Source organism: Leucopleurus acutus, assembly GCF_964270905.1.
Source record: "Leucopleurus acutus genome assembly, chromosome: 8".
In the NCBI taxonomy this organism is placed as follows: Eukaryota; Metazoa; Chordata; class Mammalia; order Artiodactyla; family Delphinidae; genus Leucopleurus; species Leucopleurus acutus.
Window position 1 is genome coordinate 65,007,009 of NC_139151.1, and position 24,302 is coordinate 65,031,310.

General features: G+C 39.6%; 1 protein-coding gene across 2 annotated transcripts; it reads right to left on the reverse strand.

Annotated features, from left to right (window-relative positions):
• Positions 1 to 9,056: 9,056 nt before the first annotated feature.
• Positions 9,057 to 14,333, reverse strand: ZBED5 (zinc finger BED-type containing 5). 2 transcript variants are annotated; one of them, XM_082844205.1, is made up of 2 exons: positions 14,165 to 14,333; positions 9,057 to 12,545 (listed from the first exon to the last, which is right to left on the reverse strand). In XM_082844205.1, exon 2 carries the CDS (start codon positions 11,206 to 11,208, stop codon positions 9,124 to 9,126), a length of 2,085 nt encoding a protein of 694 aa, XP_082700331.1. In that variant the 5' UTR covers positions 11,209 to 12,545; positions 14,165 to 14,333; the 3' UTR covers positions 9,057 to 9,123. The 2 variants fall into 2 exon arrangements, with proteins under 2 accessions (XP_082700331.1, XP_082700332.1); XM_082844206.1 differs by lacking the exon at positions 14,165 to 14,333 and having other exon boundaries at positions 9,057 to 11,381; positions 12,430 to 13,583.
• Between the last annotated feature and the right edge of the window lie 9,969 nt (positions 14,334 to 24,302).

Below are 24,302 nucleotides of genomic sequence, written 5' to 3' on the forward strand. Positions count from 1 at the left end.
TATGTATATTTAAAAGCTGGGAGGGCTACGTGAAAAGTGAGTTGCTGTTAAAGTGGATGCATTCTAGAGCGATTCTCACTGCTGCCTCTTGAAATAGGTGCTTCGTTGAGAAAGAAAATGGTGTATGAATGTTTCTGAGTGTATCTGGGAGCCTTTTAAAGACTCCAGAAGTATTTGACGATTGACAATGTACCATGACTTTTTACTTTACTTTTCACTTATACATGTAGAATAGTAAAAATAACATTTTGCATTTTAAAACCCCTCTCTAAACCCAAAGTACTTCGTGTTAGGCACTTAATTCTTCCATAGCTGTAACATGGTTATATAACCTACCTCAGAATTAACTGCCTAAGACCCACAAAGTGCTCTAGAAATGGATATCCAGAGTGACTTTTAAAATATTGTTCTAGTAGCATGGAGAAAAGCCCTGTACTAAAATCTTACTCTGTCATCCCAGGCCAACCCCAATGCTGTACCATTCAGACCAGAGTTCTCTTTACATTATTTTGGGAAGAGAGGTAGGGGCTACTTTATATGCAATCTTGAAATCATTAAAAATTAAGTTAACAAATAGTTCCAACAGTGAAATTCCTAAGGATGAGTGAGTCTCTTTTGCTTCTCTACCCTCTAAGAATTCTGGGATCCTCTTCCTTGAGGGACAGGGGAAGGATAGGAAAGAGTTACGACACCAACAAGGACATGATTTAGCAGCCAACTTGAAGAGTTACTAGATAAGGCTTGGAGACTCAACATTCATCCCTTCATTCAATAAAAACATAATGAAAGCCAAATCTGGGTATTTTTATACATCATAAGCCTTTGATTAATGCACTATATTTCCTTATGAGAAAAAATAATCAAAAGATAATCACCATCATATTTTGCATGCCCTCAAATTTAGATAGTTGTCAAGTTTGTGCCACAAAACAGTGCCATAAGGAGTATAGCATGGTGCTTTATGGGATAAAAAGAGGCCCAATATATGTTCCCTCCTTTTAAGAGTGGAGATGGAGACTCTTTTCAATTAACAGGTACATTTTCCAAAGTGGGGTCTCTAAGGTTCTGGGTCTTCTCAGAAGTATATGAAGGTCCCAGTGTCATCCAAACTCTGAGCTCTTCAAAAGAAAGAGTGGATATTATGTACTAATGGATTTAAAATACCCCAGGTATAGTCCTCAATGCCCTCACACATTTACAAATACCCCTTGGAGATGGTATCCTAATCCCCACCCCCTTCTCCCCTGTGAGAACCACAATGCCTTCCCATTGTACTTGAAATAAAATCCAAACTCCTTATAGTGGCCTCTAATACCCTAAATAATTTGGTTTCTTCCTACCTCTTTGACAATTTTTACCACACGCACAGTGACATGTGTGCATTACTCCAGATGTTTAATCTTCCTATTCCTCAAACACACCAAGCTTTCTGTATACGGGTGTTTGCACTTGCCTTCTCTCCATCTGGAGTATTCTTTCCCCAATCTTCATCTGACTGGCTCCCTCTTATCACTCAGGTTTTGGCTGAAATGTCACTTTCTCAAAGAGACTATCTCAGATTAACTCAGTTAACATTCTCCTTCATTAACCTATTTACTTAATAGTACTCAATAGTTTGTCTTTCCCACTAGAATGTAAATTCTTGAGAGTAATGACACCTTTACTCCCTTTTCTTAGTGTTGCTGTGGATTCAGTCTAACTTTGATATTTCTTTCAGCATGTCTGTGGACTTTTAGGAAGGTAAGAGTCAAATGTAGGCATTTAGATCATCACCTTACACCGGAAGTCCCAGCTTGTTTGGGGAAGGGTTTATTTTGCTCAAAGGTATTTGTCAAGAAAGCCTTGTGAACTGCGATGTAACAGATTTTGCCTTGTCAACACATAACTCTTCTGAGAAGTTAAAACAATCTTGTAGGGAACTTGTTTACAATTTTGACAGAAAACAGCTTTGAAGATAGAGGACTACTCAAATTATTTCTGGCTGATCATTTCCCCTACAAAGCATATGACCTATTAAACGTCAAAAATTTTTAAAAATCCCATCACATTTATCAGGGTCTTTGACAAGTTAAAGGAAAAATGAATAGATTTGTTTTCAAGGTTAATTTCTAATTTGAATTACACACCCGATTCATAACTAGGCCAGCCTAAACTAATACGTAAAATCCATTTATTACCAAGTTGTCCCACGAAGAGAAATGGCATTTTTGATAATATCTAATAATGTCAATACATGTGCTGATTTAGCTTCTGGTCTATAAAATATTACCAGTGGCAGAGTTTTGAGTGATAGCACTATGGTAGATGGCAGAATAACCAGAGATCAGACTATTTCAGTTTGGGCTGGGACTCATCATTGCAGCTAAGTTTACCAGTAAATTCTAGTTTTATATTGCTTTCCCTTTAGACCACTATATTAGTTAAGATGATTTTGTCTATGGTAATAGAAAACCCAATGTAAAGGGTCTTAAACAATAGTTTTATTGGCCTAGGCAACAAAAAAATTAAAGGCAGGAATGTGATCAAGTTTGGTTCAGTCAGGGCTCTGGTTTAATTTCTAATTTTTTGGTTGTGCCCGCCCCTATGTATTGGCTTTATCCCCATGCTGGTAGGTAAAGAGTTGCAGCAATTCCAGGCCTCCCAAGTACACAGGATATTTATCTCTTCATTAAGAGTGAGGAAGCAACTTTTGTCAAAGCCCCTGTAATACTGCTCTTGCTTTTCACTTGCCTGTATTGGGTCACATGCTATTCCTGGGCCAGTTACTGTGGCCAGAGCAATACTATGCCTTAACAGGCTTACAGCCAGGTTCCTTGAACAATTTTTGAAAGGGAAATGGCATTACACTCACTGGTGTTTTTCAAACAGTGGATCAGGACCTAAGAATGGGTCATACAATTAATATTTGAGTTTTCATCATTAAAAAAATTAAATATATTTGGGATTACATTGCACATACAAAGGATTAGTACTGTTCTATGAAACTTTGGTGCTCACACATGCCCACACCTAGATTATATTGTAAAACCTGTTTGCTATGTGAATTGGGGTCAAAAAACTATCTTAGACAAAACAAGTCCACTCCTGAAGCTGGAGACGGATCAGCTTTTACTTAAGTATATGGATTATGTAGGGGAAAAGTGGATACCTGAAAGAAAATCAGGGTACAACTTGGGAGAGGAAAACAGATGCTGGGGATTAGTCAATAATTTCCACTGTAACCTGCCTGATGCTTGAGTTATGCCTTCAACTATACTAGATTCCAACACAGTCATAAACAAACATATTTTAGTTTTTCCAATGTACATTTCCCTTCCAAAAAAGCACTTCATTCCTTTCATCCAGTAAGTATCCACGATGGGGCAATTTATAAATTTTATCATTTGGTTGTTGGAAAACATGGTACAAGACTAATGTAAAAAGCTTGACTTATGGGAATTCCCTGGCGGTCCTGTGGTTAGGACTCTGTGCTTCCATCACAGGGGGCACAGGTTCGATCCCTGGTTGGGGAACTAAGATCCTGCAAGCCACGAGGCACAGACAAAAAAAAAAAAGCTTGTCTTAACCATGTCCTACTGTCTAGCACAAGGAACTATATTCAAGATCCTGTGATAAACCATAATAGAAAAGAATTTGGAAAAGAATATATATATATGTATAACTGAGTCATTTTGCTATACAGCAAAAATTGATACAACATTGTAAATCAACTATATTTCAATAAAGAAAAAAAAAAGGCTTGGCTTCCAAGGGAAAAATCCACATATTTCAAAAAACTGAGCACATCTTATCATCACCCTAATCTTTATTTAGGTTAAAATTTTTAACTTATTTGACAAGAACGTTAGAGCTCATTCTAGTTCAACCCCTTTCATTTGGTAAGCGAAGAAACTAAGGCCAAGAAAGAAGGATGAACTTATCTAAGGCAATTAATTAGTTGAAGAACACAAGTCTCTTGATAGCTGCTTCAGAATTCTTTCCATTGTAACTAATTAACAGTGCAGTTATTACCAACTTTAACAAATGAAAGTAAATAACTTGCATAAGCTCCAGAGGCACCTAGATTTACATAGCTGTTGGATTCTTTCAAGAGTTGTAGGTGAATTATATTTTGGAGAGTAAAACTGCATTTTTAAGGAAACGGGGGGGCTTATTAATAAATGCTGCTTTGGGCAGTCAAAAAGATATTTGTGCTCCCATGTTCACAGCAGTATTATTCACAGTAGCCAAAGACAGACATAACCCAAGTGTCCATTGATGGATGACTGGATAAACAAAACGTGTATACGCACACACACACACACACGAAAACTATTCAGCCTTAAAAAGAGGAAATTCTGGCACATGCTACAACATAGATGAACCTATTTATAGCTGTGTGAAATAAGCCAGACTGAAAAGGATAAATACTGTATGATTCCACTATGAGGTCCCTAGAATAGCCAAATTCAGAGACAGAAAATGCAAATAATGAGTGCCAGGGACAAGGGGAGGAGAATGGGGGGTTAATGTTTAATGGGGACAGTTTCAGTATGGGAAGATGAAAAAGTTCTGGGGACGGATGATGGTGATGGTCCTTAATGCCACTGTATACTTAAAAGTGGTTAAAATGGTAAATTTTGTGTAATGTATATTTTCCTACAATTAAAAACAAAAAAGAAAACCTTGTACAGAGTAAAAAAAAAAAAAATGCTGCTTCTGAAGTCTTTGAAAGACAAAGAATAGTTACTGCCTTATCTGTTTAAGTTGAAGCCAAGAATTTTAAAGCTAATTTTCATAATGTTATAGTATGAATTATATTTCACCTTAATACCTTACCTTTTAAGTTAGGGAATTCAATTCACTGAGCACTTACAGTATTACTAGAAATTTGCTAAATCTATGAATGATCCCAAAGAAGTCTAAACTACAAGAGATTATAATTTGTGTATTTATATACGTGTGGTACTGGGGCAAGATTTACATAGGAAACAATCCTCATTAAGAAATCAAGACAGGCGGAAGTGGGGTGGGGGAGGGAAGGATTGAGAGTTTGGAATTAGCAGATGCAAACTATTATATATTGGATGGATAAACAAGGTCCTATTGTATAGCACATGGAACTATATTCAATATCCGGTAACAAACCATAATGGAAAATATGAAAAGGAATACATATAACGGAATCACTTTGCTGTACAGCACAAATTAACACAACACTGTGAATCAACTATACTCCAATAAAATTTTTTTAAAAAGACAAAAAAAAATCAAGGCAATTTCAATTACACTTGACCCTTGAACAACATGGGGGTCAAGGGTGCTAACCTTCCGCGAAGTTGAAAATCTGCGTATAACTTATAGTCACCCCTCCCTATCCGTGGATTTAACTAACCATGGGCCATGTAAGCACTGTATAATTTACTACTGAAAAAAATCTGGGTATAAGTGGACCCATGCAGTTCAAACCTGTGTTGTTCAAGGATCAACTGTACTTGAATTATAGGGATTAAAAGTGGGATAATGTACATAAAATATTGTACATTGGCTATACCTCAATAAAACAAAAAACCCCCAAAGTGATAAAAAGAGATTCCTGAGAGTATCATCTAAACAAAGATCCAATCATCCCTGAGGCTACTGCAAACACTGACCAATAAATAAAACTTTCTGACTTGAGTAAGTTTGATTTGGGTTTCTATAAATTACAATTGAGAGCCTTGACTAATACAAGAAACATTTGTGGTTCGTATTTTTATTTATGGAGAATGGGTTGCCAACTAAATTAATTTCAGAAACAGGCAAAAAAAAAAAATAGTGAGAGAGCCCTTTTGGATTGGATACATTACAGGAACTTCACTGTTTCATGCAGGCAAGAAGGGGAGCTGTCATTTGAGGTTGCCATGTTATTTAGCCCCCAAATATCTCTTGCAATATTAAGTAGAACGCCACCCATTTCTTCCTTTAGAGTTTTCTCTTTTGTGTGACGGGGTTTGTCAGCCTTCCCTCTACTTCTAGATAGAGCCTCTAGTATTTGGAGCCTTAGGGAGTACTGGCAGAATGGTAACCAAAGGTTTTTGGAGGTACAAAATAAAGGGAATGTGAGTGCTCAAGATTTACTTTGCTTTGGTTTTATTTAAGGAAGGTTGATTCTGAAGGGTAGGTAGAGTTTAAACATAAAGGGAAAGAATCTCCTCTTTTGGGATTCAGTCATGGTAACTACAGTGGGTTAGAGTAATAAAGAAGTTGCTGTCTGGAACTAGACTTGCCCATCATCCAGCAGGTACAAGACCTACCTTTAGGTACAAAAGTCTGTTCTCACTAACTGCACATGGTACCCATAGGTTAGTCCTGATAGGTTATAGAACAGGTCAGTAGTTGACATCAAGAACCAAGTTGGGTAGTGCCGGCATTAAACAGGTCTAGTAGCAGTTAGCAGTGTCTCAGTCAATAGATTTGGGTTTCAATGCAGAAAAGCAGCCTCTCAGAGAAGGTGGTTAGGGGTAAAGGACTAGAAAGCGAGAGGTCTTATATCTCAAGAGGCTTACATCCTGGACAGATGACCTAAGCAGAGGCTCAGGTTCAGCAATCACACAGGGAGTCTGGTTACCACACTTGAGGCACCAGCCAAATGTACACATCATGGCATTGTACATACTTCTCGAAATAGCGTACCTTTAATTCTGGCATCAGCTGACAAAAAGTACTGCATGTATGAGTAATTATCATGAATCTTTCTGGAGAATTAATTTTACTTGATAGCAATTTAATCCCTGTTACATATTTTTATACTAAAACAAGCAGTCATGCTTTGAAGTAGATGGCTATTTTGGATGAAGTTAGACAAGAAAGCACAGATTTCAAAGAAATGCCCACATCTTAGTAAGGAGTTTTAGCTATACTCCCAAGTCATTTTTTGATGCTCTTAGAAAAGTTTGAAATGCAACGAAGGCAAAAGTACTGTCAGAAAAGGCCACTTTAAACTAGGTTCTGCTACTTGTGTGACCTTGGGCAAATTCAGAAATTACCTAATCCCATAGGATTGTTTTAAGATTACTGATAACACACAAGCATCTAGCAGAGTAACTGACAGGTAAATAGGTGCTTATGTGACAAAGGAGAAAAAGCCTGGGCTAAAAATACTTAACCTTGCTGCCTCATATTAGGTCAGGTCCTGTATAGCCTGTTAGGTCTCCACACAGAATAAAAACTCAGACTGGAAGTGAGTGTGGAGTGAAGTTTGACTGGAACATGGCTGGATATGGCAAGGAACTAATGTAAGTCACTTACCTATTCCTGATTACCCACTGTTAGATTTATATACATAGTCATTTTATCTTAATAACTCTTTAAAGAAGGCATAATTACAATTTTACAAATGGGATAATAGGTTCAGAAAGGCTCAAATTGACCAAAGTTAAAGAGCTAGTTAGGGAATTCCCTGGTGGTCCAGTCGTTAGGACTCCGAGCACTCACTGCCGAGGGCCTGGGTTCAACACCTGGTCGTCGGGGAACTAAAATCCCACAAGCTGCTCGGCATCACCAAAAAAAGAAAAAAAAAAAAAAAGCTAATTAAGTAGTGGAGCAGGTACCTAAGCTTAATCATTCTATCACATTCTACCTTAGGGAGGGGAAGTTCTCCTCTTCCCCAAAATGGGGAGTGGGTTTGAATAAGTGAGATTAAATAAATAATGGCTATCTAGTAGTTATATGGTAGGTCTTGACTATAGAAATAACTCAAAAAACATTTAACCCTGAGTTGGTGAACTGTGTTGGGTGATGTGACATGGAAGAGAAGACTAGAGGCAGGAATGTCAGTCAGAAATCTTTCATAGTGGGCTTCCCTGGTGGCGCAGTGGTTGAGAATCTGCCTGCTAATGCAGGGGACACGGATTCGAGCCCTGGTCTGGGAGGATCCCACATGCCGCGGAGCAACTGGGCCGGTGAGCCACAACTACTGAGCCTGCGCATCTGGAGCCTGTGCTCCGCAACAAGAGAGGCCGCGATAGTGAGAGGCCCGCGTGCCGTGATGAAGAGTGGCCCCCGCTTGCCACAACTAGAGAAAGCCCTCACACAGAAACGAAGACCCAACACAGCAAAAATTAATTAATTAATAAACTCCTACCCTCAACATCTTAAAAAAAAAAGGAAATCTTTCATAGTATTCTAAGAATACACTGATAGCGGTTTCAAGTCCAATCATCTTCAAGTACAGTAAAGCCTCATTAATTTAGACTATAGTATATTGAATTGGCAATAATCTATACACGAACTGAGAAACAAAGAAAATCTGAAAATATTCTTCACACTCCCTCCACCTCCCCACCAGTTCAGCTCGAATCAAAGCTCTAACATTCCCCAGGAACTTCTGCCTAATGGCCACACTAAATTCTAGGTAATGGAATAACTGAGCCCAAACCACAAAGAGTAGCATTCTATACACGATAGCATACAAATATAAGCTACCATGCCCTCTTCCATTTTTCGTCGGTTCACCTTCACCAACAGTTTTTCCTTTATTTAGCATCTACTTTAGTAAGGTCTTCTGCCAGATAATGGAAACATAGAGCTGGATAAGATCATATAACAGCCCAGTCCAATAACACTGGAAATTATGAGACCACCAAGCAGTTCACAGCTGAGACATACACAAAAAATAGGGCCAAATAGAAAGATTTAGGGAATGAAAATACTGAAGATAAATTAAGTCAAAGGGTTGAAAAGCAAATAGGAGCCTGTCAGGAAGCAAGGAGAAGGAATGGTTTTTTGAGACCTGAAAGCATAATACAGTGATATGTTTAGGCAAGAAGGTCCCTGTGATTGGAGGGTTACAGGGTGGCATGCTTAGAAACACTGGTAGCGATTAGCTCCTAAAAAGATACGTCATGCTAAGAAACTGGGACTTTTCCTTGTGAATCAATATTTCCCACAGTCATGACCATGGAACCCTTTGAAATTACGTGAAGAAGAAATACCAACAGTAGTACAGGTTTAATTTTTTGATTCTTTATCTTTCTTAAAATCTAAGAGGTATAAAAAATTTGAATCATTTTTTTAAAACCCCAGGATATCATCAGTGAAGTAAATCATCTTTTATTTTCATCTTATATTTGGTTATCAAGAGGCATGCAAAACCCTCCAATTTTAATGAGAACAGTGTTTTTGTGTCTTTTTGTCACATATCCGCTTAATATTAGGTGTAATGTTGCTAAGTCGGATCCGCATGTGAGGTGCAGCATCGAGTCTTTTCCTGTATTTCGTTTTTGTTGCAGCATAATATGAAAATCCTGTCTCACACAGGTGCATTGTAGCAAAAGGAAGAAGTACACGAACTGCACGCCTTGCAACACTTGGGTACTCTTGAATTAGGCTACTCCAAAAATCATTTAGTGAAAGTTCACTGAAATTTTGTTTCACTTGAGAATCAGATGTTAAATCAATCAGGCTCTCGTAGTCCCGTGCTACTAATGAGGCTGGTTTAACAGTTACTGTAAATGGATTTCTAACCCAAGCATTATTGTCATTTGTTACAGGAAAATATTTTAACAGAGTAGAGCGCAAACCCCTTAGGTGGTGCACTATGGCACTGCAAATATCTTTATCAACTGTAGAATTAATTTCAGTCAAAAAGTCACTGAGTGTAGGAAAACAATCAAAGTTTTCTTCTTCAACAGATGAGGCCCAAAATTCCAATTTTCTTAACAATGATGACATTTTATCAAATACTGTGAACACTGTCACATTTTTTCCTTGCATTGACAGATTAACCTCATTTAATTTAGTAAAAATATCTGCAAGATATGCAAGTCTTAGCAGCCAAGATGAATTTGTTAAACAATCAGACAGTCGAAAAGCAGAATCCATGAAAACCAACAGTTCACGACGAAGCTCAAAAAGTCTTACAAGAACTTTACCTCGGGAAAGCCACCTCACCTCTGTATTTAGAAGAAGGGCTGTGTGCTGGGCACCCATTTCTTCACACAAAATTTTTAGTAGTCTGGATTGATGTGGTCGAGCTTTAATATAATTGATGATTTGTACAGCCTGATCTAGCACATTTTTCAGAGATGCAGGCATTGTTTTAACTGCTAGTGCATGTCTATATAACAGGCAGTGACTACTGGAGCTTTCGGGAGCCACATATTTTATCAAGGTGACAGCCTCAGCAATTTTCCCGTCCATTGCCCTGGAAGCATCACTACAAACATCAACACATTTTTCCCATTCAATTTCATGTTTCTGCATAAAACTGTTAATGCAGTTGAAAATTTCTTCACCAGTGGCATTACTCTGCAAAGACTCACATAAGAGTAGGTCTTCCTCAATAGACTTATTAAACCTGTAACGAACAAACACAAGCAGCACAGCAAGTCCTGAAACATCAGCTGATTCATCTAGTTGCAGTGAAAACCCATCACAAATTTTCAGTCTACAAACAAGCTCTTCTTCAATGTCAGCAGCAAGATCCTTAATTCGACGTGCAACAGTACTGTTTGATAGTTGTACTGCATCTATTTTTTTACTATACTGTTCGTCAAACATCCGCATCACCACATCTTTTGCACAAGGCTTGATAAGCAATTCTCCAATAGTATGAGCCTCTCCACTCAGGGCTATATGGTAACTTACATTGTATGATGCTTCTGTAGCACTTTCATTATCTGTATTGACAATTTTAGGTGCTGGGGGTTTATTATTTTCAGGTGAATCAAGATGTTGCTTGAAAAAGCTTATGTCTTTGTCTTTGTATGCAGCATGTTTAGTTTCCAAATGTCTTCGAAGCTTACTAGGGGCCAAAGAGCTATTTGATAAAATTTTCTTACATAATACACACTGGGCATGAGGTGCATCTCTATTTCCAAAGTAAGTAAATCCAAAAGACAAATAACTTTCATCATATTTTCTTCTTTTTGGTTTCTTACTAAATGTTGTTATTTTGTTGGAATTGGACATAAATTTGACCCTGGAAAGCTCACCTTCTGAATTTTTAGAAACTGCAGGCTGCAACTGCTCATCTTCACTCTGTAATATTCCAACCTTTTGATCATTTGATTCAGACACAATTTGATAACAAAAAGATTCTACTTCTTGTTTAAGACTTCCTTGTTTCAGCAACAGATCCATAGGCAATGAATTTGTGGTACAAAACATGGTTAATTTAGAATAAACATTGAGTATCACAAATGTGTTGAAATTATAAGACAGGATACACAGAAGATGAGCAACCATCAAAGAGATGATATATAGCAACACATCAGTTAATTTGTAAGTGCTGCCTATGCATCAACGCGCAGATGGAACATCACACGTTCGTGTATCAGGTGATCTCTCATTCGACTTCCTGGTGCTCTCAGGTATGGCACACCTTTTCTTAAAGGTAGATTATCACATAAAAATAAAAGCTATAGAAATGAGTTTAGTAGTCTTAAACTTACATTTAAAAATAAATTCTAAAAGAAGAAACTATTGTTAGCATTGACCTTTTTCTTACAACGCTTATTAACTTAAGATAACATTAATCTTCTATAAAACACAGTTTGGGAACCATTGGACTAAGAAATAATGAGTTGATAAATGCATTTTTAAGGAAGGGACCTTGAGGTCCCATGGCAGGGTTGGCAAACTTCTCCTGTAAAGTGCCATACGGTAAATGTTTTTTACCTGATGGGCCGTATGGTCTCTGTTGCCAACTACTCAGCTTTGTAGTTGTAGCATGGCAGCAGCCACAGACAAAACGTTAAAGAATGGGCAAGTTGTGTTCCAATAAATCTCTATTTATAAAAACAGACAGCGTGGGGCCATAATTTATCATCCCCTTTCATGATATACAGTATCTTGGAATCTCTTCTAGCTTTCTGATGCCTACTGCCATTAGATACATTCACTGCTGACACCGTCATACATCTTAAGGCTCCTTTCAGGGCTAGTAATTATTCTGATAAGCTATGTCAAAAACACAAACAGTTCAAAGTTTTGCAAGACACAGAATTCTGTTGTATCTAAACACTGTGTGTTAACATTGAAAAATAAACTGTAAACCAAAAGTTAGCTACTCTTTCTCTGGACTTAAATTACATAAATATTTATATTATCCAAAATAAGACTCATTCAAAATAATGCATATATTTTACTGATTACTCTACATCCCATTACTCTTTAGGTGAAGGCTTAACGAAGACCTAAAGAAAACTCTCATTTAAATAGGTTTATTCCTCATATAATAGTTTTTTAAAAGCATAATTAAATGGAAGGGTAATGCAAATTTTAGGACCTCTGATGAATACCAGCCTTATAAGTTAAGGCATTCAAATTTAGTGTCTTCCTAAATATAGCTAGTTTGATTTAAAGTTTGAGTTAAACTTTATGATTTGGCTCAGAGCAAGCTTTGGATTCTCATATCAGATCCTGAATCAAAATGGTTTTCTCAGTAACAGCTAGAGGGTAAGATACCTGAAATGAGGAGCACTCCCTTCTGCAATCACTCTCTCCACCTTGGCAGCTTGAAACGCAGACGCTTCAAAAAAAATGAAATTAAGGGATAGGGTGGAAGGGGAGTAACCAAAAGCCTAGAATGAGAAAAAATAAAATTAGACACTACAAAAGGAGAACGAACTATACACCTCTAAGATGACCATTCTTTACAATTTATTTTAGAGCCAGGCAGTGCAAATGATTCTTCACTGCAATGCAGATCTTAGACTGAAACAGAAGATGCCTAACATAGTAAAAATGTTAATATTTTCGTCCTGTTTAATACCCTGGTAATTCCATTATTTTGTAACGCTCCCCCATCCACTGACTTCAAAGAAAAACATTAAAAACTCTCAGAAGCGAAACCTAACTTTTAAAAGTACAGCCACACCTTAGTGTCTCTAAAACTAAGCACTGAAAGTAATCTAAAATGGAATTATACATGGAAGGGTTACATGAACTATGCCTTTTTGTTACAACCACTCTTGTCTCAATAACCAAGCTCCTTAACTTACTAATGTTTACTGAGTGATCATTGTTTACTATGTGCCAGTAACTGCTAAATCCTTCCTAGATTAGGTCACTTAATCCTCAAAACAAACGTGAGAGTCAGGGACTATTATTAATAACCCCCCTTTAGGGATGAACAAATAGATACAGAGAGGCTAAGTCACCTGCTAAGTTAACACATCTGTGAAGAACTCAGAACGGAACCCAGAAAGTTCGACTGCAGAGCCCACGTGCCTAGTCACTGCTTGTGTGTCCCTGAATACTCTTAATCTCTCAAGCACTAAAAAATCTGTTACCAGGAGTTGGATGGTGCAGAGAGAAATGAATTACAATGGGTTACAACTGCCAGAAAGTCGAGGGTCTCAAACTGGCAGCAGGAGAAAGCCCTACATCTTCATTCCTGGGAGCGAAAGAGTAGACCGTCCTTTCACAGTCCTGAATGCGCTTTAGCGGCTGAGAACTTCATGGAAACGCTGGGTGACCTCAAAATTTAGGATTCCTCTCCCCTGCTACCAGAGAAGGACACGACGGAGTGAAAACGCTTTGTTCCGAGAGCCTCAGTTCCACCTTTTTAGAGGTGCTTCCCCGAATCTCTCGAGGACAAAGAGACTGGACTCCCTAAAGCTTCTATTCGACTCCCTGAAAAGGGGCGGGGGGAAACCTCATCTTTTGTCTCTTCGGCTAAGGTGACAGGTAGCACCCTCCATTCAACCCCCACCCTCAGGCGGTTCCTGCTCTGAACAATACCCGTGGGGCAGGAGGGCTGGGTAGGAGCGCAGTCCATTCATAAGCCGAGGCAGGAGGTGGGCACGGACACTCCGTCCAGCACCTAAGTGCTTTTTTCAACGGTCACCTCGATGGGCGGCCCGGCCACCTATCCCTCGGCTGCTCCTTGTCACAGGAGCGCGCTGCCCACCACAGCTGGGGGGCTGGCTTCCTGTGGGCGTCCACCCTCGCCTACGGAACTGCTCTCGCGTCCCCGGGCGGTCGCCTCAGCTAACAACCACAGGAAAACGTCTCAGCACCCGCCGCTATCTTTCTCCTTCATCTCCATCAGTGATGGAGAGAAGGGTCTCGGCTGCGGCTGGGCTGCGGAGCAGCGCCGCGGTCCCCAGCTGAGCCTGCGGCCGCCATTTTACGAAGCTCACGGCAGCGGCCATTTCAGAGCGCACCACTCAGCCGCCGCGGCGGCTCTGGTCCTCACCTTCACCGAGGCCTGAACGGGGTCAAGAGCCAGTCGTCGCGGACTGGAGGGGAGAGGGGGGAAGGGAGGAAGGGGAGAAATGAAAAACAAAACAGAGGGAAGAAGGATTCGGGGGGCCGGGCGATGCTCTCAGCTCAGGGATATCGCCTATGCCACCTCCATAGAGATCCAATTCGCGGCGGGCGCGGTAGCTCCTCTGAAGATAAATTTAGCACTCCGGGGCACCCGAACTTACTGTCTCCTTGAGCGGCTCCGCCGCCGCCCAATCAGCGCCGGAGTTGCTCCCCGACACCAATCCGCGCTGAGCAGTGGGGTGGGACCAAAGCAAAGGACCAAGCTCGGTTGAGGCGTTGCCCAGCTGCCGTTGCCCCTGGCAGTCTGGAATCGTGAGCTGGAGGAGGCTGAGTTGAATGGCAGACGTGAAGCGATTGTTTTCAAATTTCCCTGGGCCAGAGCAGCCCAGGCATTTGTTTACAGTGTAGAGTCCTGGGTGCTGTGAGATAGCATTTGTGATCCTGTAGGGCTGGACTGGCTTTGAGAAATCTGCGTATCCACAAGCACTGGGGCTCTGCCCCGGCGGCAGATTTGAGTGGATTCGCGGAGTCTCGGCTGCTGGTGCTTTCACGCCCTCTTTGTTCCCCGAGCCGCACCCCAGGCCCAGATTGCGCAACCGCCTCCTCTTTTCCTTGTTTTCTCACTGGAATCGGGGCAGAAAACTCCCTCTCCCTTCCCCGCCCCTCCCCGACACTGGCGTGTCGGGGGCCTCTAGCGCGCAGAGCTGGGAGCTGAGCCTGATCTTGCCGGGGCGCTGCTCTCGGGTGACCCCACATGGGGTCGGGGAGCCGCGTGTTACAGCAGCGTCTCCGCAGCGTCAACGGGAAAGAGGCCACTTCCTGTGCCTTTGCACCCCTCACTGGTGGCTCCCTCCTCGGAGGAACGTCCCGCGCTCTGGAACACTCAGTTTGCTAGCTGTAGCATCGGGTGTTTTAAGCCCATTTCTTCTACGCCCATCCCCTCTTTTTAAAAACAACACAGCAAAAGGCTTCGGGCTGTGTATTCGGGCTGTGTGAGATCCGTCGTGGCGACCTGCAGTCCGTTTTTCCAAACTGGCATCTTAAAATATGTACGCTTCTTGGAGGGAATTTGTTAAAATACGCGTAGCTTTAAACAGTGGGTCCTATTGTTTGCAATATTTTAGATTTTCGAGGCCCCGTAGAAATAGCCAAATGAAAGTTGGATCTTGTTTTTAGGCGCTGCACCAATGACAGAAAATTCCCAACTGGTGGTCAAAAGCAAGGGCAGCTTTTGTTTTTCTTAAATATGCTCTTCTTTGATATGCGAATAAATTTCTTAGGCGTTGAAAGAAGTCTAACCTTTTATTTAACAGAATTTTCAGGAGGACTGAAAAGGATGATTTCCTAGGACTGATCATAGATGTTAACATTTGGTCCTAAATGCTTTAAAGCCATTTCAGCATCTTCAGAACTTTGCCCTATGGTAGGCTATCCATATGTTTTTATTATCATTTTAAAATGATCCCTCTTAAATCGGCCTCATTTGAGGGGGAAATCATTTTGGGGAAGGGGCGCAATTTTACTTGAAGAGCGAAGAATTTCATTTTGTAATTGCAGGAGTTGTCTAGCTTCTTAATAATATTGGAATAATATCCCACATTTTCATATGTTTTATATTTCAGAAAAGCCTTTTACATATATGCTCCCGATCTAATCTTCACGTATCTGGTTTACATCTTCATGAATTGGGAAAATCCAAAACATTCAGCTGATAACAAATTCAACTGAAGTCAAGTCTAGGATTTAATCTAGGTCCAAAAATCCGAAGTCTGATAATTAAGGGGCTTGAAACATAAGAACTTTTTCTGGAATTGATTAGTCGATACGTTATTATAGGATGTTGGTTGCTGAGACAGATAAGAAAACGTATAGACAATGTAGAACTCAGACCAATAATGATAATGGCTAGCATTTATTGAATATGCAGTATTGGCAGAGGCTGTTCTATCTACACACTTTTTAAAGTACTAGCTCATTTACTCTTTACAACCCTGTCAGATGACTATGCCTATTTTACAGATAAGGAAATTGAGCACAGATTGGTAAATAAATGCCCATGTTCCCACAGCGAATTGTTGGCAGAGCCAAGATTAAGTGCAGTGAGGTTGTGGAAACTACAGGCCATGTGTGTCTGGGCGGGGTGTGCTTGTGCATATTTATATAAGGCAGAAAACGATTTCAAGTAAGATTACAGTAATATATTGGGTAAGCAGGTAGAGCTTCACCATGAAAATGGAACTCGGTTAGTTACTTGGGGCTCAAGTAACTAACCGAGTTACTTCCCGTAAAATCATCACGGGAAGTAGTAACAGGAATTTTGACTGATATCCCAAATTTGCAGCCTTAGTTGCTGTGAGAGGTCTGAGATGGCAATTCTGTTCATGTTGGTTGCCTGAGTTAATTTGCACTGCAGTTAGGTTTGCCAGAAGCAGATGATGAGACAGGGAGCTCTGGAGTCAGTATCGTAGGTTGGAGTGTCCCACTCCACCCTTTATACTCCCCTCTCCCTCAGATTGTATATGGCGGCCATGGGAAGGGCAGGACTGCAGCTGAGGCAGACCCTGAATGCGCTGACAGCTGTAGGCCATCTGCTGATCACACTACTGGCCCCTGAGCAGGGCAGCAAGTCCTTTCTTGAAGAAGGATCTGAGTGGCACATCTCCATGCCTGCCACAATGTGTCAGCTTTAATATAAAAAAGGTGGTAAATTAGTACAATTTCCATTATATCTTAAAAGTTAATAATTTCTGTGGTGTTGTGTGCTTTGTGAACTTTTAAGATCTATGGGGGAGGGTGGGAGTTTAGCGGGTGGGGGGAGGAGGAATTGGATGAGGGCAATCAGAAGGTACAAACTTGCAGTTATAAGATAAATAGTACTAAGGATGCAATGTACAACATGATCGATATAATTGACACTGATGTGTGTTATATATGAAAGTTGTTAAGAGAGTAAACCCTAAGAGTTCTCATCACAAGATACTCTTTTTACTATTTCTTTATTTTGTACCTATATGAGATGATGAATGTTCACTAAACTTGTGATAATCACTTCACGATGTATGTAAATCAAATCATAATGTTGTACACTTTAAACTTATACAGTGCAGTATGTCAATTATATCTCAATAAAACTGGGAGAAAAAAATATGAAACATTTAAGAGAATTTTGTGACCACAGGTATAAGATTGATTTATCGCTATTAGGTTTACAAGAGTTATGTAAGTGCTTATAAAATTTCACTGCCAAGATGTTAGATATATTACATTTGTAATTGTAGTTTAAGATATCTAAGAAAATTTAATTAATGGAGTATGCAAGTGATGTTAAATATTCAAGAAGTATATAGTCTGTTATGCTATGAATTAATTAAATCACAGAGAATAAGTGAAAGTGATTGTCCATATTTTTATGCAAAGATTATGAGATTTATAAATAGACTAACAAGATTTATAAATTGAGCTTTTTAGAGGCTTAAGAAATACAAGTTTACAATTTTAATGTCTTTGCCTATTAATAAACAAATTAGTCATGTCTATTATCAGTTTTTATTGTAGCTAGTATTCACTCCCAGGACTTTCACTATTCCCTCTATGTTCAATGATTCTTAAAAACATAACATGAGCCCTGACTTCCCACTTGAACTTCAGTTCTAGATTTTCAAGTCTGTAGACTTTCCATTTGAATATATACCAAGAGCTCAAATGCAGCATGTTCAGAACTGTACTAAATCTCTCCTAACACTTTTACTTTCTCAACGACTTCATTTTTGTTAAAGATTTTATCATTATTTATTTATTTATTTAGTGGTATGCGGGCCTCTCACCGCTGTGGCCTCTCCCTTCGCAGAGCACAGGCTCCGGACGCGCAGGCCCAGCGGCCATGGCTCACGGGCCCAGCTGCTCCGCGGCATGTGGGATCCTCCCAGACCAGGGCACGAACCTGCGTCCCCCGCATCGGCAGGCGGACTCCCAACCACTGCGCCACCAGGGAAGCCCTTATCATTATTTTAATATCGCAAACTAGCAAGCTTTTGGAGTCAATAGTTACTCTTCACTCATCTTCATATTCTGTATGTGCAGGCATCAAATTGTTATTTTCTTCTAATGTTTCTTAGGTTCATCCACATCCCTCCATCACTATCGCATTTTCTCTAGACCAGGCTCAAGAAATGTTCCTTCTAAATTATTGCCACAGTCTTCCTAGCTTCCATTGTTTTTCCATTTAATTGGTTTAGCATACCAATCTTCCATATTTTAGAATCTTGGGGTGACTCACTAGTTCTTCTATGTCATGGCATAGAATCATAAAACTTTACAGCTGAAGAAAATCTGTAGAAAATAATATAGTCTTCACTCAGTATCTGTAGGGATTTGGTTCCAGGACCCCTGCCCCTTGGATACTAAAAATCTGTGGATGTGCAAGTACTTTTTATAAAATGGCATAGTATTTGCATATAATCTGCTCACATCCTCCTGTACACTTTAAATCATCTTTAGATTACTTATCACACCTAATACAATGTAAATGCATGTAAATAGTAATAAATTCAATGTAAATGTTATGTAAATAGTTGCTGATGCTTGGCAAATTCAAGTTTTGCTTTTTCGAACTTTCTGGAATTTTTTTTCTGAATATTTTTGATCCAAAGTTGGTTGAATCCTCGGATGTGGAAACTAGATACATAGAGCCAACTGTACAATGCAATCCCCTTTTTCCTCCGTCCTACAGAAGAGAAGAATGAATCCCAGAGTTATTGCATGACTTCGATGTGACATTGATAGCTGGTGACAACGCTGAAATAGATCTCAAGGTGTATGAGGCATGTCTTAGGATTTTTTTTTTAATTTCCCATTTTACTGGACATTTAATAGTTCATTTGGCATATATGCCATAAATATTTTTTAAATACATTTATTTATTTTTGGCTGCATTGGGTCTTCGTTGCTGCGCACGGGCTTCCTCTAGTTGTGGCGAGCAGGGGCTACTCTTGGTTGCAGTGCGCGGGCTTCTCATTTTGGTGGCTTCTCTTGTTGCGGAGCACGGGCCCTAGGTGCATGGGCTTCAGCAGTTGTGGCGCATGGGCTCAGTAGTTGTGTCTCGCGGGTTCTAGAGCACAGGCTCAGTAGTTGTGGCGCATGGGCTTATTTGCTCTGCAGTATGTGGGATCTTCCTGGACCAGGGCTTGAACTCGTGTCCCCTGCATTGGCAGGCAGATTCTTAGACACTGCGCCACCAGGGAAGCCCTGTAAATATTTTTTGATATGTAAATTAAGCAATCTTTGACTCTTTTAATAAGTCCTCTTTCTGTTGCAAATGATAGAAATCCAATCCATAAGCAAAAAAGTTAATTTCTTGACTCACATTACTAAAAAGTCCATCAGTATAGGTATGGATGGGTTCAATGACTCAAATGATGTCAGGGCTCTGTTTGACTCTCTCTTTCATGATAGGCCCTCTCTACGTGGCAGTATAATGGCTTCTGGCATTCCCAAACTCATGGTGGAAGAGAGCATATTCCCCAGTAGCACTGGGGAAGGGTTCCCAGAAAGGTCTTTCATTAAGTTTGGGTTATGCCTGTGAACCAAACACATTGTGCAGAGAAGGAGTACTCAATGTGGTCAACCTGGGACATATATGTCCTTTAGTTTGGGAAATATGAGTTTACTCTGATTCACCACCAGAATCCCATGGAATGGGTAAGGGGCCACCCCTAAAGGAAGGGATTTCTGGAAAAGTGGAATATACCTACCAAATTTACTCTCCTTGCCCCTTATATCTGATCAGCTACCACAAAATCCTCTACTACTATATATCTTTGTCCAACTTTTCAATTCCACTACCAATGATTTAGTCCAGGATCCTATTAGTAATCTCCCAATCAATCTCCTGGCTATCGCCAATATCTATCAAATTTATCCTGCACACAGATAAGCACTCTATACACATTGAAGTCATTCCCTCACTCAAAGCTATTCCCATTGCTGGGGTGATTAACTCCTTGGCTTGGCATTCAAAGTTCTCACTAAACTGGTTTTGGTTTTTAAATTTTTTTCAATTTTACGGCAGTGGAGGTGCTAGGTGGGAAGTGAGGCAAGGAAGGACTGGACTGTCTGGAGCTCCCTCTCTTCAACTAGTGGTCATGTGATATGTAGGTTAGTTGTTCTGGCTTAAATGCTCAAATTTGGGGTATTCATTTTGTTGTTGACTGAAATGCCAGGGGATGGGTTTACTTATGGTGTTTCTAATTTTAATTTTTACCCTGGTAATACAAGCATAACGTTCAAAAATTCAAGTAGCACTGAAAGATTTATAAGCAACAACAACAAAAGATATTTCTTTGCCTCTCCTTCCCTTGTAACAACTTGTAACATTTTATTCCATTCCTTTTGGTATTTACCTCCATATTTCTCAATAAATATGTGTATAATGCTATTTGTTCACACATGACCCATTATCATTCTGACTCCCAATCTACTTAACCTAAAACCTATAAAGCCCCTCAATTCATTGGCTCATTCCTTCAATGTCCCAATCCCAAAATCCTGAGAGAGGAATCTGGTCCCAAGTTATGTTTTCATAAGGTCACCTACCACTGGCCAACCTGGGGTAGGCTGCTCTTGAGTCCCTACTGGGAACTGTTGACAGGGGTAGAGGATGATGTGTGGGTGCTCTGGGCTGGCTCTAATGATTCGGTGTCTGATTGTAGCTGAGGTCACAGATCGATGCCCTCAGCTCAATGACAACTCTCTTCTAGCAAATCTCGTTGCTTGAGGCTACAAACCTAGAGACTAGGTTTCCCAGAAGTCCTTACAGCTTGGATTCATGAAACCCAGTTTCTGTAAAATAGATGTAACTTAGCAAGTTAAAAGTGAACATTCTGAGGTGGAGGTTGTATTTCTGCCACTTCTGTATTTCCACTGGCACATGTTGGTTTTTCTGGGACAGCTCCAGTGGAGGTCCCAGCATTCAATCCCTAAATTTCATGCGTGATGAGAGATAGGAAGCAGGGCATCCATTTTCCTGATTCAGATTATGTCAGAGTCAGCAGGTATGGAGATGGCTTCCTTATTCCCCAGTCTCAGAAGTGTGGCAGAAGCATGGTGCCCATGTGGGGCCAGTTCTGCAATACTTTTCCAGAAGTTGTGCCTGAAAGTGCAGCCTCAACTCTGTTCTACTAGCCCTTTTAATGATTTAATAAATCCCTAATTCCTCCTAGTAAATCCCTTTCTGTTTAAATTAGCTAGAGGGAAATCTGTTATTTACAACTGAATTCTAATGCACCTTTCAAAAGTGTTCTTTAAATATTTGTTCAACAATTACTTGATGGGGGCAATGAGAAGCTTAATTTTCAACCAATTAAAACTATAGATCGGTCCCTAAGCAGTGTCAGTATTTTGAAACAATTTGGCAATATATTTTACCTTAAAAAATAGTTTCTATTATCTTTTCACTTTTCTTTTGAAATTTTTCTGAACCAGACTCATTCTTTGAAGAACATATCAAAAGGTGTGAAATTTGTATTTTAAAATTATCACTGGTTTCCTGGCCAACAGTACTCACTATCCATGAATTTTGGTTTCAGATTTAGTCTGCATGGTGAATTTCATCTAATTTTCCTGCATAAATACAAGACACAGAAACATACGACAGACTTAGCTAGACTTGGGCAGAGCTGGCAGGCATAGTGAATACAGGTCCTGGAAGAAGACTGGTTTCAAATTGCACCTCCACTGTTTGCTGCTTGTGCCGTCTCAAGTACAAGGTACATCTCAGTTCCTTCATCTGAAAATAGGTTTAAAAATGACAACATACAATAATTGCTGGGTTTAAATGCAATCATACATAAAGTACTTGGTATAGGGTCTGGTATGGTATAAGCATCCAATAAATGTCAGAGTAACACTATTGTTTTTAGTTTCGACTTCCCTGCACTGTAATTCAAGCAGGAGCAAATTTATATTCTTCCACGTGTGTAATAATTTGCCTGCAGAAGCCTTTATTGTTTTTATAGTTACTAATTATTCCAGTGATATTTCAGTGCCCCTTATAGATTAATGATTTAGGCAACTGCCCAACTGTTCACCTTTTAATCCAGCTTTGGCTGTGGTTAAGGAAGGATCATGTAAGCAGCAGAAGGAGCGGGCAGTTCACTCAGAAAAGGACCACAGCAGATATTGCAGTGAGAAACATCTCCAGCATAATCCTCTTTAGTTTATAAAAGGCTTAGGTCACTCTGTCACTTTAAATTGTGACACATTTCACAAATAAATGCCACACACCTCTTCTAGACACTGCAGTTGGGACCTCTTGGTCTACAAAAAAACAAATGATTGGCCCCCAAATTGAGAGGCTTGAATGTGGCAAATCAGATGTTTTCTCACATTTGGGGGTAGGGGCAGAGAGTATACTTGTATCAAGAACTCAGGTTTTGTACATTAATAGTAATTTATCTGGAACTTCATACCTTACAGAGCAGCTTCACAATCTCTCTTATTTGAACGTTGAGACAATCCATTTAGTTAAGTGGGGAGGTGTTCTTATTTCCACTTTACAAATGAGAGGTCTCAGGTTTTGAGGAGTTGATGGAGTTATGCAGGGTCACACATATGGTTACTGGCAGAGGCAGTGCTTGGATCAGTTTTCCTGATTCAGATCAGTGTCTTTCATGCTTCTTTTTCTTTAGAAAGTTTTCCGAATTAGGATAATGCTGTTGTAGAGTACTCCTGCTAAGTTATTGATTTTAGGCTAAATAATATGATCCAAACTGTCATTGGAAAAGCACTATGTTCTAGGGCTGTCCTCTTAAAGAAGGTGAAAACTAATCTTACTCTCTTACTTTCTTTGGAAGGTTGATGCTAAACTTTTCAAAGGCATCCCTTTAGAAAGTGCCACAGTGGGCATTTTTTAAAGCCAAAGTGAAGGTCTGCAAGTCATTTAAACATTCAGTTACTTGGGGAGAGACTAAAATGCCAAGGGATGGGGTTATTTATGGTGCTGTGCCAAAAGCCAGTATATATATTTATCTGTACAAGAGTGGAGTCCTGGCTCTGGATCATTTCTTGACTTGTTTGAGAATCTGGGCAAGTCATTTATTATATCCGTATTTTGGAATTACAGCCTTGCTTCAAAGATGTGCTCTTTGAATAAACAAACCTCTATTTGTAAATCTTGTTTAAATGTCTCTGATGAAAGGCACATCAGTGTTGATAGTTGTGAAGGGTAAGGATGCTGATAATAAATAACAATGGTGATATCAGTGTCTTGAATTTATGCAGTAGCATTGTTCTGAGAAGCTCTGAATGCTTCCTAGGTAGAGTGTATTCTTTAAAAACCTGTAATTACAAACATTTCACAAGAAATTATTCTTATAATTTTTTATAGAAATGAGCAAAAAAGAATTAAGTATGATCTCATTTTATCTCCTTCTATCCCTCCCATTCCCCTCACTCACCAAAGGTAATCACGGTTAATAGTTTTTTTTGTCTATACAGATACATATGTACACGTACAAATGTATATGACTGTTTGATATATATATTTTATCAATTATTCTGCAACATGTTTTAGCCTTATCAATATGCCTTGGAGACATTTTCATGTTAGCATGTAAAACTCTTTTTAACAGTTGCAGAGTATTCTACTTTATTTAATCATTCTCTTATGGAAAGATTTTTAGATTGTTTCTAATCCTGTAGCATTAAAAACAAATGCTACAATAAATGTCCTTGTGTATCTTTGTGCATCTATGTGTGTACCTCCGTGGTTTAGATTCCTAACGAGGAATTATTGGCTTAAACTTTAAGCCTTTAAGGGTATATGTTAAATTGTGCTCCCCAAAGCTGCTACCTATTTCCAGAAATAGCACATGACAGTACCCATCTCCCATACCTGTACCAACGTTGTTTTGTATATTATCAATCTTTCTAAATTTGGCAATTTGATAGATTAAAAACTCTCATTTTAATTTGTATTTTCTTGATTACAAATGAGGTTAAGCATCCTTTTATAAGTTTATCAACCATTCATATTTACTCTTCTGTGAAGTGCCCGTTCAGAGGCGTTC